At 47.8% G+C, this 16,759-nt stretch overlaps 1 protein-coding gene across 13 annotated transcripts in view; it reads right to left on the reverse strand.

The window, feature by feature from the left end:
* Positions 1 to 16,759, reverse strand: part of PTK2B (protein tyrosine kinase 2 beta) — a 138,037-nt gene that overhangs the window by 55,067 nt on the left and 66,211 nt on the right. For 7 of the 13 annotated variants that reach the window (XM_069575929.1, XM_069575926.1, XM_069575922.1 and 4 more), the window contains exon 2: positions 11,218 to 11,458. In XM_069575929.1, coding sequence (XP_069432030.1) covers positions 11,218 to 11,421 — 204 coding nt within the window. In that variant the 5' untranslated portion in view covers positions 11,422 to 11,458. Of the gene's footprint in view, positions 1 to 11,217; positions 11,459 to 11,982; positions 12,103 to 14,866; positions 14,953 to 16,759 lie in introns of those variants that run through there. The other 6 variants (XM_069575931.1, XM_069575927.1, XM_069575923.1 and 3 more) reach the window with 3 other exon arrangements.

The following is a 16,759-nucleotide window of genomic DNA, read 5'->3' on the forward strand; positions in this document are numbered from 1 at the left end:
GATATGTTTTTATAGTCGAGCAGACAGGATCTCCTAATGCATGAAGTACAGAGTGTGACAGAAAGAAAGAATTCAAGGAGGACTCGGAGGTTGACAGCTGGAGACACGGTCACTGAAAGAACAGAGCTGCAGTTGGTGGAGCTGGAAAGACTAGAGGAGAAGCTGAATTTCAGGAGAGGATTCTGAGCTGTTTCTTCACACGGAGGTGGGCAGCCAGTGGAGATGGCGGGGAGGTAGGTGTACCTATGGCCTGGGGTCATGGAAGGAAGCTGGAGCCAGTATTACACATTTAGGTGCCACTGGGTAAAATCAGAATTTCAAGCTCTGTGACACCTGCAGAGTGACAAGGGACCAGCCTATGGTGTCACCCGGGCAGACTGTCATGGGAATCAGGCTGGAGTGGGGACAGCCCACAGCCAGCCAGCAACTGAGAGTCCCAGGAGAAGGTAGGGCAAAGTGATAGGCCTTCATCAGCCTGTGGTCACTTTCTGACACTTGGCCTTGTGTCAGTGTGGAGGTGCAAAGGTGTGCAATGTACTCACATCACCCTGTCTACTGTGTACACAGGCCTATGGGCTCCTGAATGAGGGTACCAGCATCTGCCATTGTGATCCCGCTGAGGGCTTAAATGGTGGCCCCCTGAAAATGAGTCTGGGTGTCCTGGAACCTGTGAACCTTTTTCATTTGGAAAAAGGGTCTCTGCTGATACCATCAAGTTCAGGATCTCAAGATGAGATCATTCTGGACTATCTGAGGTGGGGGGCAGCTCTTAAATCCAATGACTAGTGTCCTTATAAAAAGATACACAAAGGAGTGAAACAGAGAGAGAATGGAACGTGAAGATGAAGGCAAAGAGTGCAGTGATGCAACCATAAGCCCACAAGCCGAGGAAGTCTGGAGTGGCCAGAAGCTGAAGAAGCAAAGGAGGATTCCATCCTAGAGCCTCCGAGGGAGCTCAGTCCTGAACCCCTTGATACAGGACTTCCAGTCTTGGGAACCATGTGAGAAAACACTTTTGTGTTTGAATCCACAAGGATCACAGTGATTCACAACAGCCGCTCCAGGAAACAAATAACAACAGCAGGACGAGTTCTGAGTTTTCCACACACCTAGGGGATAATTTTTAAAAAGTGCCTGAAGAGCAAAATAATAACGTTAACATGATTCATCACTCTGAAAGCATTCATTTGGATGTGCTAAAAGCGTATACCTAACAAGGACATTCAGTGATGCCACTGCATTTAAAAATAGAAATGTGAGCACCGGCACCTCACTGCTAATTTGTGGACGTCATGGATCTGGGTGCGCAGTGAATAAAGGGGCGCAGAGGTCTGCACAGCTGTCTCGCACTCACCTCTGTGGATGTTGGGGGTGGGTGGGCTAGGCTGCCAAGCACACACAGGAAATGGGGACAGGGTGCTGAAAGGAGGAGGTCCTTGTGAATGTACCTTTTTTTGTCCCACTGTGTCTCTGTGGTGTCGATCTGTGGTCTCCTGGCTGAACCCCTTGTCTCAGGTTTCCAGGGACTGGTCTCATGCATGGGGGGCTGGTCTTGTGTGGCTCTTTAGAGTAACGTTTCTCTTAGCAACAGCAGCTTCCCAGGACATGAATTCCTTTCCTCTTACCCCTCAGCCTCATGGTCTTGCCCCCAGAGACACATGATAAGGGTAGCTTGGGCTGTTCTGGAAACAACCTGAGCCCATGAACTGTGGCCTGTAGACCCTCCTCTGACCACAAGGAGCTTTTGGTCCTCTGTCTGCTGAGGCTACTGTAACACAGGACCATAGACTGGGTGGCTTACATGCCAACATGTACTCCTCAGAGCTGGAGAGGCTGAGAAGTCCAAGGTCAAGGTGTTGGCAGACCCCATTCTTTGTGGGCGTTGTCTTCCTGGTTTGCAGAGACCTGCCCTCTGGCTGTGTCCTCACATGGCAGGGGACAGAGCTCTGGTCTCTTCGCCTTCTTCTCAGGACACTAAGACCTCATGGGAGCTTAAAGGTCATGACCTCAAGCCCACCTCGTAATACCACTGCACTGGGAGTCAGGACTTCCACGTACAGATTTTGGAGGGGTGTGCCTGCTCAGTCACTCAGCCACGTCTGACTCTTTGTGACCGCCATGGACTGTAGGCCACCAGGCTCCTCTGTCCATGGGGATTCTCCAGGCAAGAAGATGAGTGGATTGCCATTCCCTTCTCCAGGGGATCTTCCCAACCCAGGGATCAAACCCACGTCTCCTGCATTGGCAGAGTGGGTTCTTTACCACTGAGCCACCTAGGGGGGAGGAGGCACATGTTCAAGCCATAATACCCTGTGTCTGGTTAAGTGACAGGTTTAAACTCAAGAGTAACTGGGATGAATGTCTGGCAAGGTAGGGCAGGGACAATGGGTGGCAGCATCTGAGATCTGCCTCTCTGGGAATATTCTGGGATGTACTGTAAGACCACTGAATCTACAGGGAGGGCAATGAGTCCAAGCAGGTGTACAGCAGGCTGCCTTTGGACTGGACTGTGCTCTCCTCACTCGCCAGGTGAGTGGCCTCTACTGGCCGCCCCACAGCCTGGAATCCTTGCTGTAGAGGGGAGGGGACAGAACTGGACCATCCGGGAAAGGGCACAGGATGGCTCTATCTCTGACCCTCCCGGGGATACAGACGTGGATTCTAAGTGGGGTGATGCTTCGGGACTAAGGAAGGATGGATCTTTTTGTTTGTTTGTCTTCTTTTGTACACATGTCATGCAGGATCTTAGTTCCTCGACCAGAGAGTGAACCCGCACCTCCTGCAGTGGACGTGCGGACTCCTAACCACTGGATCCCCAGGGAAGTCCCAAGGACAGATCTTGATCATGGCTTTTCAGCACAATAGAGGCTGGCAGAGGGAGAGGGTTTTAACGTGGGGGCTCTGCTGCCATCCTTGGAACCACACCTTATCACAGACAAGTGCCTCATTTTCTGCTTAAGGCCCTCTTGTGTGAGACACAGATGGTCCACTGATGGAGAGAGATGGGTCCATGCAGGGTGTGGGTCAGCTGGTGTCAGCAGGGGAGAGAAAACACCATGAACCAGCCAATCAGTGTTTTATGCAGAGAGGAGTGAGAACGGCACTTAGCCGTAGGTGATTTATCCTCTGAATCATGATGCTCTCGAGATTGGCAGGGGTACTGCTCATATTCATCCCTGGACAGTGTGTGGAAAGAAGGACTCTCCCATACAACTGGGACATATGGTCAACCCACCCTAAAGAAAGAGAAGAGAAGGAGAAAAGAGGAGGGAGACAGGAGAGAGAAAGGAGAGGCTGTAAGAGTCAAAGAGAGACACCCTGTGTGGGCATGTCTGGGCGGCACTCAGCTGCTTGTTTGCAAAGTGTTATCTTAACCTCTTTCCCAGACAAGCAAATTAGCATGTTAGAAAAATATATGATGATAGAAGCCTCCACTTGCTCCAGAGCTCCCCACACACACATTTTCCTATGAATATCAAACAAAAGGGAAACAGGAAATCAAGAGGAGCAGTCTCCATTTCTCATTCAGCACGTTGCTCCATTCTCTCCAACACCTGTCTAATTTCTGTTGGGTCCTAAACACAGGGGTCAGAGCTTATTTACAAAGCTTTTAACAACCTAGAGAAAACATCTTGAGGCAACTGTATTTATGCAGAAAGAGGCTGAGAAAAAAGGGGAAAACACGAGATCAGCAAGTACACATGTAGCAACTACGTTTTGGAAATGTGTTGCCAAGTGGACTGTGCCAGGGCCATTCTGCATGGCTTCTATTCCACCAGACACAATTCTGACACCTCCACTATTTGGAGGTCAGAATTTCTGGAGTGTTCTTGTGGAAGGACAAGTGCTTGGCAAGCTTGAAAGGACTGGCAGTACTTTGACGCAGAGAAGATGGTGAAAGAAGATACAGAGCTGCAAGGAGAAAAATCCATCGGAGGATGAAGCCCAGCTGGGGAAAGAAATACTAGAAGCAGAGGGTGGGAGGGCCCAGTCCAGGCAGGGAAACTGGTCTGGATCTACACGACTGGAACATAGCATCTACAAACAGGCCATGAATAGCTAAACAGTTCCTTGATGTTTAGACCAAGCTCTTTTGTACTCTGTGCTCTCACAGAATTTCTGTCTTCCTGTCGGAGCACTTGTCTCCATTTGTAAAGGTTCATTCATCAGTGGGGGTCAATGTCATTCATTTTTGTGGGTCCTTGGCCTGAAAGCCCACTGAAAGCAGGGATTGTATTTGTATATGGGGGTTTGATTTTACTTCCATGCCATAACCGGCATGGTGCCAGGTACATGGGGGCACTCAACACATCCTTGTGGGATGGATGATGAAATTATTCAGGACTTCTTCTTTGATGATTTTACCCACATTCCCGGCTTTAACCACCATGCAGAGGCTGACAAGATCCAAGTGTCTATCTCCAGCCCAGTTTTTCCTCCAGAATCACGTATCAAACAGTCTACTCAACATCTTCACATATATAGTGAAAGTGAAAGTGAAAGTGAATTCATGTCCGACTCTTTGCTACCCCACGGACTGTAGCCCACCAGGCTCCTCCGTCCATGGGATTCTCCAGGCAAGAGTACTGGAGTGGGTTGCCATTTCCTTCTCCAGGGGATCTTCCCGACCCAGGCATCAAACCCAGGTCTCCCGCATTGTAGGCAGACGCTTTACTGTCTGAGCCACCAGGGAAGAATTCACATATATAACGTAACATGAAAATGTTAGAGCATCCCAATTGCACTTGACAGTCCACAACTGGTTCTGGGATCTCCCCACTCTCCAACCAGTTTCTCTTCAAGGGTCTTTCACCTTAAGGAGCTGGGACCCTGACCACCTGAACTAGGGCTGCTGTTCTTGACACCTTCTTCTTTGTTTCTGAATCTCTGGTTCATTAGCAAAACCTTTCATTTTCATCTCTTAAATTTTCTGGATTACAATCACTTCTCTCCATAGACCATGGTGATTAAGAGTGCAGGCTCTGGAAGGAGATTGCCTCAGTTTGAAAACAGTTTCCACCACTTACTAGCAATTTGCTTAACACTTCTGAACCTTATCTCCATATATAGAGAATGGAGATAATAGTAGTGTGTGCTTCTAGGTTTCTTCTGAGAAGTTGATGAGATAATGCTTATGATGCACTTTCAAAACTGCTAGTTGCTATTATCATCACCACCACCATCAGCAGTACCACTATTACATCACTACCACCATCATCACCATCACTACCATCACCATAACACCATCATCATCATCACCACCATCAATACCATCAACATTATCATCATCACCGATCCTCACCATCTCCACTGCCGTCATCGTCACTACTACTGCCACCATCATCACTGCCATCACCATCGCCATAAATGTCATCCTTATTATCACCACCGTCATTACCACCAGCACCATTATCACCACCACCAGCACCATCAACCCTTTCAAGATTACCATCACCATCATGATCACCACCATCACCTCCATGGCTACAGTCTTAATCTAAACTACCATCATCTCTTATCTGGATCATCACAATAGCCCCCTAACATCTTCTTACATCCATTCTTGCCCTCTCCAATCTATTTTCCACTGTGTAACCCAAGTGATCTTTTAAAAACACAATCTCATGTTTCTCACATATTTAAACTATATCAGTAGCTCTCCATGGAAGATGGGGTAAAATCCAAAATTGTTAACATGGTTTAGCTAGTCAACCTTGGACATCCTTTAGCCTCAAAACTAACAGGTGTATTGGTCACTTCAGGATCTTTGCCAAAGCTCTTTCCTTTGCCAGTAACACTGTTCCTCTTGCCTTTTCCTCTTTCCTTCCTTACATGAGCAAAGCCTCTCTGGAATGGTAACATTCACTGTCTCTGCTCTCCAAATGACTGCACAATGGCTTCTTCCCCCATCTTTTCATTGAAATTGACCAGAAAAACAGCATTATAGCACCTGCTGGTAAAGTCAATGAATCTATTTTTAGCTTTATCTGACTTGACCTTTCTGAGAATCTGACAGCTAACCACTCTTTCCTCAACGTTTCCTCTGCATTTGTCTCTCCTTTCTGCTCTCTTGGTTCTTTTCATCTTCCTCTGGATGATTCTTCTTTTTTCCTTCATTTGTCCCTCTTTGCCGACTAAGGTCTGTCTAGTCAAGGCTATGGTTTTTCCAGTAGTCATGTATGGATGTGAGAGTTAGACTATGAAGAAGGCTGAGCGCCGAAGAATTGATGTTTTTGAACTGTGGTGGTGGAGAAGACTCTTGAGAGTCCCTTGGACTGCAAGGAGATCCAACCAGTCCATTCTGAAGGAGATCAGCCCTGGGATTTATTTGGAAGGAATGATGCTAAAGCTGAAACTCCAGTACTTTGGCCACCTCATGTGAAGAGTTGACTCATTGGAAAAGACTTTGATGCTGGGAGGGATTGGGGGCAGGAGGAGAAGGGGACAACAGAGGATGAGATGGCTGGATGGCATCACTGACTCGATGGACATGAGTCTGAGTGAACTCCGGGAGTTGGTGATGGACAGGGAGGCCTGGCATCCTGCAATTCATGGGGTTGCAAAGAATCGGACATGACTGAGCAACTGAATTGAACTGATCAGCCCCTTAGAAGTTGATTGCCCAAGGTTTCCTACTTAGAACCCTTCTTTTGCTCTTCTCATTCTCCATGGGTGATCCTACCTATTCATATGATATCCACTGCATAATGACTCCCAAATCCTCATCTCTAGGGCCTTTCTCCCTCCTCAGCTCCAAGTCCATGCCCTTCTATGAGGGTGTTTCATAAAGATGTCAAACAGAACACTCATAAAGCTGAAATCTCAGAACGCCCTTCCTTTCTCTGTTGGTATCTCAATGAATGGTACCAACGCCCATTCAGTGGCCCAAGCAAAAGCTTGAGTCATCCTTGTTTCCTTTCTTCCTCTTCCTCCCTACATCAGGTTAATCATCAAGTTCTATTGATTCTGCCTGTTTAGATGCACTTGGATATGCTGACTTGTCTTTGTCACCTATGCCACTCCCTTAGTTTATCATATCCCACCTACACTACAGCCGTGGCTTTCTAATTCTTCTGCCTTTCACCAGCCTTTCCTCTCTCCTATACTTTTTGTACTTTGGTAGGAGTTGAGGGAAAACAGATCCCTAAATGATTTCTTAGAGAACTGGCTGTCCAACTTATAGGAGAAAGGGTTTCTTAGGCAAATAAGAAATGACTGACTTAAGAGAACAGCCTCAGATATGCAGATGACACCACCCTTATGGCAGAAAGTGAGGAGGAACTAAAAAGCCTCTTGATGAAAGTGACAGTGGAGAGTGAAAAAGTTGGCTTAAAGCTCAACATTCAGAAAACGAAGATCATGGCATCTGGTCCCATCACTTCATGGCAAATAGATGGGGAAACAGTGGAAATAGCGTCAGACTTCATTTTTGGGGGCTCCAAAATCACTGCAGATGGTGATTGCAGCCATGAAATTAAAAGACGCTTACTCCTTGGAAGGAAAGTTATGACCACCCTAGATAGCATATTCAAAAGCAGAGACATTACTTTGCCAACAAAGGTCCTTCTACTCAAGGCTATGGTTTTTCCAGTGGTCCTGTATGGATGTGAGAGTTGGACTGTGAAGAAAGCTGAGCACCAAAGAATTGCTGCTTTTGAACTGTGGTGTTGGAGAAGACTCTTGAGAGTCCCTTGGACTGCAAGGAGATCCAACCAGCTCATTCTGAAGGAGATCAGCCCTGGGTGTTCTTTGAAGGGAATGATGCTGAAGCTGAAGCTCCAGTACTTTGGCCACCTCATGCGAAGAGTTGACTCATTGGAAAAGACTCTGATGCTGGGAGAGATTGGGAGCAGGAGGAGAAGGAGACAACAGAGGATGAGATGGCTGGATGGCATCACCGACTCGATGGACGTGAGTTTGAGTGAACTCTGGGAGTTGGTGATAGACAGGGAGGCCTGGCGTGCTGCAGTTCATGGGGCTGCAAAGAGTTGGATATGACTGAGGGACTGAACTGAACTGAACTGAAGAGAACATCACTGCTGTGGCTCTTTATTAGAACCCATCATGCAGAACAGCATATTAAAGATTCTAAGAAGTCCTGTCACAAAGGAATTGGTTCAGGATTATTTAACCAAGCATCTCCAAACTCCTTCAACCATAAAAAAACCTTTTCCAGAATGTGCTTCCTAACATCTTGCAGGACACTACAAACTGTTTCAAACTACAAATCTGATCATCTTACTTTACTTGAAGATATGACAGGTAAGTGGATAAACACTAAAAGACAATGATTTTAATTTTATTCTACAGGCGATTAGAAACCCTTGGAGATTCTTGAGCAGGGTAAAGACATAATACCCACACAGTCAATAACTTCCAAGGACTGAGCTTCTGCTATATTCTGGATGTTTCTCATCTACCATCTCTGATCCTTAACAATGAGGCTACAGGCAGGCATAGTCCCTAGGTGAGGGGACTGGGCCAGGTTGGCTAAGTGTTAGGTCTAAGGCCATACAACCAGTAAGGGTGGAATGGTATAAAGCTCAAGGTCTAGATGATTTTAAAGGCATGGCCATTTTCAGTGAGCAGGTGACATGTTGCCTCTAGGACAGATGTGAAATAGGAAAAATCAGAAGGCTGGGACATAAACTCCTAGGAGGCTACCACTTCTTTTTTTGTTCTTTTTCCACCTCTGTTTTTATACTTCTCCAGATAATACTTCAAGTACTAGCCATTCTTCATTTTTTCTTAAGATTTTTTGATGTGGATTATTTTTAAAGTCTTTATTGAATGTGTTACAACAGTGTTTCTGCTTTGTGTTTTGGATTTTTGGCCATGAGGCATGTGGGATCTTAGCTCTTGACCAGGGGTTGAACCTGTACCCCCTTCATTGGAAGGTGAAGTCTTCATCACTGGATGCCAGGGAAGTCCCTGAACCATTCTTTCTAAGCTCAGGTCTCCTCGCCCTTTCTGCAGGCTTTTGTATTTTTTCCCTTTAAGCACCCAGCAAGACATCAGATGGCTCCAGGAAAGCCTCTCTTTCTTGAAAGCTGTGTGTCTCTAGTGCCTGTCTGAGCCCAGATTTCTCAGCTTGATATTCTAGGCCCTCCCTTATCCGCCATCCAATTTCCTTTCTGATCTTGACTCTAGATACCTTTCTAAATATAACCCATGCCCCAGCCAAACCCAACTACCCACTGTTCAGCAGCCTCCCTGTGTTTGTTCTTGCCATGTTCTCCTCTTAGAAAGCCCTCTTCAGTACTGCCTCTTACAATCCACCAATCCTTTTGGGTTCCTTTTCGCCATACCTCCACAGAACACGGGCTTCCCTGGTGGCTCAGATGGTGAAGAATCTGCCTGCAATGCAGGAGCCCTCGGTTCAGTCCCTGGGATGGGAAGGCACCCTAGAGAAGGGGATGGCTATCCACACAAGTATTCCTGCCTGGGAAATCCCATGGACAGAGGAGCATGGGCTACAGTACATGGGGTTGAAAAGAGTTGGACACGACTGAGCAACTTAGCATGCATGCACACCACAGAGCACATCCTAAAATGATTAGTTTGACTACACGCTCTTTGGGTTTCAGCCCCAAAGGGCAAGAAGGTGCTCCAAACATGGAAATTAGATTGCCTTCTGAAATTAAACTAGTAAACCCCATTGTAGATGGCATCAGCTATCTGCAAAGATGATATACTCAAAGGAAGGCTCAAGAAGTAGAGAGTTAAGGAGATCTGAAAACATCCTTTTGGAGGAAAGTGCCTAGGACTTTCTCCTGGGACACAATTGTACACACATATCTGGAACCATAAGATGCAGACAAGGCCCTCATCAGATCAGTTATAGGAAACAGGGGGAAGAACCAACCCAGAATCAATTGTGACAATAGGCCAAGACAGAGACCTAATCAATTACATTCAGCTCAGCGTGTTGGAGCATAGCGTGTGCTGTTACAGACAGAAGGCAGCCAAATGCACAGACGTGGAGAGGCTGCTGCCAGTGCCGACTGGAAGAGATGCTTTCTGAGTCTGGGGAATGACTTCTGGGACATGGCAGGGTTGGTGATTACAGGACTAGAGATGGTTCATCCAGCTCTCCCTTGAGTGTTCCCAAGATCCTCCTGCTTCCTTTGTTCAAATGACAAACCCAGCAAAGCCATCTCTGGAGAATCAGTTTGGCCTTGGCTTACTTTCGCATCATCAGAAAGGAATACTCTGAGCAGTGGAAAGTGATATCCTTGCTGTATCTATCGCAAAGGTTCAACCAGATAATGTAGAGGGGTTGATTCAGGCATGTATATAGGAAAGAAAGCAAAGTGTTAGTTGCTTAATTATGTCCAACTCTGTGACTCCATGGACTGTAGCCAGGCTCTTCTGTCCATGGGATTCTCCAGGCAAGAATACTAGAGTGGGTTGCCATGTCCTTCTCCAGGGGATCTTCCTGACCTGGGAATTGAACCTGGGTCTCCTGCATTGCAAGCGGATTCTTTACCATCTGAGCCACCAGGGAAGCCCCATGTATATAGGAATTGTTCAATAAATGTTGCATTTAAAATTAATCGGTGTACTGTGGCTCTGCTTCTGATGACAAGCTCTCATACATTTGGTTAAGGTGAGTTAGCTTTCTGGTGTCAAGGTGCCCTGGTGACTGTGGGTACTTGGATTTGCAAAACAGATTCTGTGACTCTGGATGAGAATGAACCAGTTGAAGTACAGCCTCAGAAAGGGCCTGGCAACCCTGGTCAAGGGCATCTCTAGTTTATTACCATCCTCTTAATGTCTCCACAGCTCCCTTTTCTAAGCATCCAGGGCATGTCTGGGAAAATCCCTCTTGTTCTGTGTTCAATGCAATCACTTGTGTATTCCAATTCCATGAGAGTGTGAGCTCTTTGAGACGAGAGGGAGCATGTATATCCCTTGCAGAGCCTCAAATGTCAAAAATAAGGAACAAGTTGAAATGAGATAAATCAAAGCTTGAGCAAATGACCTAGGGTTTGAAGGAAGGCTACACACTCTGCCCCCACCCCTAGAGCAGCAGAGCCTTGGAGAGGAAGCCCAGAGCTGCAGGAGGAGAGCATCCCTCTGGTGCCCACTCGTCCCTGCCATCCAGGGAGTGGATACAAGAGAGCTGTCAGGCTGAAGCAGAGATGCTCAGCCACCCAGGAAGAGTGAGGGAGAGACGGACAAATGGATGGAGCAGGTGGTGCCCGCCACACTCACCCGAATCTCGGTCTGCACAGTGCATTTAACCAGTTTGAAGTTCTTCCCAGGGTTGAAGCTGTTGCCATAGAAGCAGACCTTGAGGATCCTCACGTCTTCCTTTTCCACGTCTACTGGCACGACCACCATGGGCTCTGCGGGGCCTTCAGACCGACGTAATGTGCCCACCTTCACTCGGCTCAGGGCCTCAGACACCCTGGACATCCTCTCTGACGGCGGCTAGGACCAGAACATCGCAGTCCTGCGGAGACAGCAGAGGGATGGCCCTGAAATGATGGGCGTGGGCCCACCTGCCTCACCCCCCAGGGGCAGCACCCAGCAAGCACACCTCCTCCTACTCCTGAAGACGCCCCTTAAAGGCATCCAGCTTGGAGGATGGGGAAGCAGAAGTGCAAAGGAGCAGTCTGAATGAACATCCAGGTACCAGCCAGGGGATCTGGTGTGTGCAGGCGGGTGCTCTCTGTGAGGGGCCCCTTCTCCCCATCACTTTCCTCCTCCCACACTGGCTCCTAGGCAAGGGGCCCACATTTTGCATACGCAGCTGTGAGAGGAGGCGGCCCCAGCATGATTCCAAGGCACAGCTGAGCAGAAAAAGTGAAAAGCAAGACAGTAGAAAATAGCAGGAGAGGAACAGGGACAAGGGGGGAGAAGCCAGGAAGAAACAGAAGTGGAAAATGGGTAGCCTGGAGGGCAGTGGGATGGGGAAATCAGAAAAGGATCCAGGTAGGGGACCAGCCGGGGGCTGATGGCTTTGCCCGCACCCACCTGCAGCCACCAGCCTGGGTTTCAGGGCTGGCAGCCTCGGTCCCACTGGAAGTCATCTCCCAGAGCATCTGTCACCATATCAGATGGCACCCTGGCATCCCAATCTGAGAGGTCTTTCTGCTGGGGGAGGGGTGTCGAGGGGGTTAGGGGGTGCGACTGGGCCCCTAGAAGACCCAGCCCAGTTCTGACGACAGTTTGGTTGATATCTACATGGACTATAAGTATCCTAGGAATCTTCAGTTCACCCCGAATCTCAGCCAACATTGGTCCTGGCTTCTTGATCCAACAACAGCTCTGTAGGGTTTACTATCACTGGTCTAAAGCTATTCCTGCTTTAGGAATACTCAAAGGGAGCAAAGGAAGTCTGACACCAGACTGGAGATGCCAACCTTGGCTCTGCATTAATATACCCTGAGAAGCCGTTAAGAAAGTATAAATCCAGACCCATGCCCAGAGATTGTCAGTAAGGTGGTCTGGGGGAGATCTGGCATTGGTATTTTTAAGTTTTCAAGGATGTTTCTAACATTCAGGCTAGGTTGGGAACTTCCGTTCTAGACTAAGTTTAGTTCTCATCAAAACCCATTCCTACAGAGAAATCTCTCCCTTCTAACAAGAGACTGTGATTTTAGGGGGACATTCCTAGACTAGGAGTTGGGGGCTGAAGGATGGAGTGACAAGTGAACTTATTCATGCAACAGAAATAGAGTCACAGATGTAGAGAACAAACTTCTGGTTGCCAGAGAGTAAGGGGAGGGGAGGGATAAATTGGGAGATTTGGACTGACATATACACACTACTACATATAAAATAGATAACTAATAAGGACCTGGGCTGCTTCCCAGGTGTCTCAGTGGTAAATAATCTGCCTGCCAAGCGGGAGACGCAGGTTAAATCCCTGGGTTGGGAAGATCCCCTGGAGAAGGAAATGATAACCCACTCCAGTATCCCTGATGGGAAAATTCCAAGGACAGAGGAACCTGGTGGGCTACAGTCCATGGGACTGCAAAGAGTTGGACATGACTGAGCGATTGAACATACACTACACACCAGAATGTAATGAATGTACCACTCTGGTGGAGGATGTTGGTAGCCAGGGTGGCTATGCATGTTTGAGGGCAGGGGGTAGATGGGAAATCTCTGTACCTTGATACCACTGACATTGGCACAAACTCCATGCAAGAAAAAAAAAAAAAGTGTCAGCCCAACATGGAACATCCCAATCTGTAAAGAGTCTTGAACCCTCCTGGCTTAGAGAGCGTCACCCCTTCCCAAGCTAAGATGTGGTCATGACAGGTCCTGGAGGGACTTAAGAGTCTGGGCAAAAGACCTCAGTCCAGAAAGGTGGTACCCACATCTCTGATGACACGTGGCAACTCCGTCAAGGGCATCCGAAACCACCAGCTCTCAGTACAGATCTGCAGTGAACTGCCAAATGAGTCTCTCCTTTGGGACTGAAGCTGAGTAACTGAAAGGCATTCTATAATCAAAGCCTCAGTCACCTGCCTTTGGGGTCTTAGAGAAAACAGCCTTCAGCCTCATGCATGGTCTTCTCTCCCAGCCCACCACGGCTGATTTCAGTCTACCAACGTATGGCAGTGGATGCAGTGTGGAAGACAGGAGAATAACCCACTGACTCTAGCTCATGCTTCCTGACAACACAACCGGCCTGTCCTTCCAGACTTTGCCTGATAACTTGAATCTCTCATTGACAGCTTGCCTTTGGATTTTGATGATCACAAAATCCTCTGGCTCTCCCTGTGTGAATCAAAACCCCTGCCCTCCAGTCCAGACCTGGACCGCAGCCTGGTGACCCCTTCTCCCTGCGTCCCGGCCAGCCCCAGACCCCGTGAGCACTGGCAGAGCAGAGACCATCCCACCACCCTGGGGAGAACCCTGGCAGTGAGCCAGCGTGGGCTCCGGGCTGCCTCCCAGCCCCCAGATCTGCCCAAGTCAGAGCCAAAGAATAACAAACACAAGGAAATGGGCTCAAATTAAAACAGGAAAAGTTTTGATTGGCTCTAAGAACGTCTTGGACAAGAACTGCCAAGGGCACTGACGGAAGCTTAACAGTCTTTGCGTCCCTGAAGACTTCAGGAAAAAAATACAGGACACTCTTCCTGAACATGAGACATTCACCTGCCTGAAGGGGGCAGGGGGAAAATTTGGAGATTTATTTATTTATTTTTAACTTTTTATTTTATATTGGTGTATAGCTGATGAGATGGTTAGATACCATCACCAACTCAATGGACATGAGTTTGAGCAAACTCCAGCAGATAGTGAAGGACAGGGAAGCCTGGTGTTCTATAGTCTATGGGGTCGAAAAGAGTCAGACATAACTTAGCAACTGAACAAGGATAGCTGATTAACAATGTTGTGATAGTTTCAGGTGGAGAGTGAAAGGACTCAGCCATACATATACATGTATCCATTCTCTCCCCAAACCCCCTCCCATTCAGGCTGCCACACAACATAGAGAAGAGTTTCTTATGCTATACGGTAGGTCCTTGTTGGCTATCTATTATAAATATAGCAAGGTGTATACATCCATCCCAAACTCCCTAACTATCCCTTCTTCCCATCCTCTTCCCTGGCAACCATGAGTTCATTCTCTAAGTCTATGAGTCTGTTTCTGTTAGGAAAACATACTCTTGTTTTTGAAGATGTTGCAAGGTAATGTTACATCTTACTGAACACACACTGTGTGTTAGGGAGCTTGTGTAAGCAATCATTCTCTAGAAAGAGTCTGCAGGATAGGTAATGTTAGAGAGGTCCAGGGAGGTGACTTTGTCCAGATCACACAACTGGTAAGGGCAGAGAATTAAGGCTGCCGAGTTGCCAAAGATTAGAGGGCCCATGGTATCACGTCCTGCCAACCAAGTACCTTGAGACGTCAGGCTGGGATGGGACAGAGTTCCCAAACAGCAGCTGGCAGGTGGATGATGGCCTTTGGTGATATTTTGCTGTGTCCTTGGAAAAATGAGAAAAAATAAGGACACTATGGAGGATCCATCATAAAACTCAATGTATTTCATTTGAGGCGCAGGGGCAGTCTTTCATTCTTTGTCTTTCCACCTTTTTTTGTTTTTTGGTTTGGTTTTCCAATGTTCATTAATTTATGAGATGACAGTAATAGCCTTTGGCAACTGACATTGAAGCTGGGCCTCTTGGGCAACCAGACTTGAGGTGACACTGGGAGTTCCAAGGGTAAAAGGCAAAGTCTTGAGGATTGGAAGTTCTGCCCTGGATTCAGGGAGCAGAGACAGGGCACCATTAGTCAGGAAGATGGCACAGTATCAGGAAGAGAGCACAGACACCTGACTCATTTGAACCTGGTTTAAAACTCATGTCCTCGGGGCTGCCATGCTGCACAAGTCTGGGGCGTTACTCACGAGGGATTTCACAGTTAGGCAATGTGGTGGCCTTCAGTCTCTGCTGCTTATCAGCTGTGTGATCTGGACAAGGATATCTCTCAAGACCTCAGTTTCCTTTCTTGGGATAGGAGGCTAACATTACCTATCCTAGAGAATTTTCTGAAAAATCAGAGATTACTTAGATAGATTCCCTGGCACGTGTATTTTTTTAAATGCCTGTGACTTGGCAGAAGAAAGAACCAGAAACCCAATACCAGTGTCTGCTTGTAAAAGATTAAATAGAGCCAGTAAGTCAAGGCTCAGGGGGTTGTGACAATCCTTCCTATCTCCAGTACCAGTGCCACCCACTCCATCTACCTTGGCACCTGAAAAGATCACCTCCACCTCCAACCCTCTGCTCACGCTTAGAGCCATCGTCTGTTCTGTACATGGAAGGAGGCCCCCCCAGGACACAGCTGAAAGGCCAGTCCTCTGCGTCCAGCAGAAGCCAGAATGTCATGAGACACACACTTTATTTCCACTCTGTCTCTGAGTCACTTCCTCTTGCCGTTTCCACATCAACAAAATGGGGAACACATGCCTTTCCTCTGCAGAGGCCTGCTGAGAACAGCCACTTAACGAATTGGCAATGACCTTGCAGTCTTGGGGAGCCAGGCCTGTGTTTCTGGGAAGCCAGGCCCTACTGGCTCCATGCAGTGCCCCTCCCCAGCCCAAGCCCTTTCAAACCCCAGTTCCCACTGGGTGGCAGCATTCTGCTCACCCTGGGGAAGCCCAATCCATCACTTGTTTAATCCCTTCCCCTCCTCTCCAAGCATCCCTCCCCACTACCTTGCAAAGGAAGGACCCAGGAAGGTTGTGATTAATGCCAGCTCTAATTCAATGTCATTCAAAAAACCTCTACTGAGACTCTATCGCATTTTCAGCTTGCCACCTCCGCACACATTACCCACTCCGGATCATTCTCTTTCCAGCACTTTGTGACCAGAGGTCACCTGACTGGGGCTGGCTCTCGGGGGGTGGGAGACCTGCCCTTTCTTGTTCACAGAACCTCTGTTCTCTCACTAGCTCAAGGGCTCTGAGCCCTAGAGCTGGGCAGAGCCTTTTTACCTCCTGGTGACTTCTGGGTGCCCCTGTTTCCCCAACCCTTCATGAAATCCCCCTCCCCTTGCTTCTAACTGGCCAGTTCATGAGTGATTGGGCTGGCTGGTTTTTCTCCCCCTCCCTCCCTTCCTTTTTTCTTTCCTTCTTTTTCTTCTTCTTCCCTTCTCCTCCTTCCCCCGCTTTTTTCTCTCCCTTTCTGCTTTGCTATGTTTCAGGAGGCATGCCAGAATCCAGAGATAAGAAGATAAACAGAAGAAGGAAAAGGGTCCCCATAACCAGGGACTCATCCAGTAAAAAGGAAA

The sequence above is a fragment of the Ovis canadensis genome, chromosome 2, assembly GCF_042477335.2.
Source record: "Ovis canadensis isolate MfBH-ARS-UI-01 breed Bighorn chromosome 2, ARS-UI_OviCan_v2, whole genome shotgun sequence".
NCBI classification, from domain to species: Eukaryota; Metazoa; Chordata; class Mammalia; order Artiodactyla; family Bovidae; genus Ovis; species Ovis canadensis.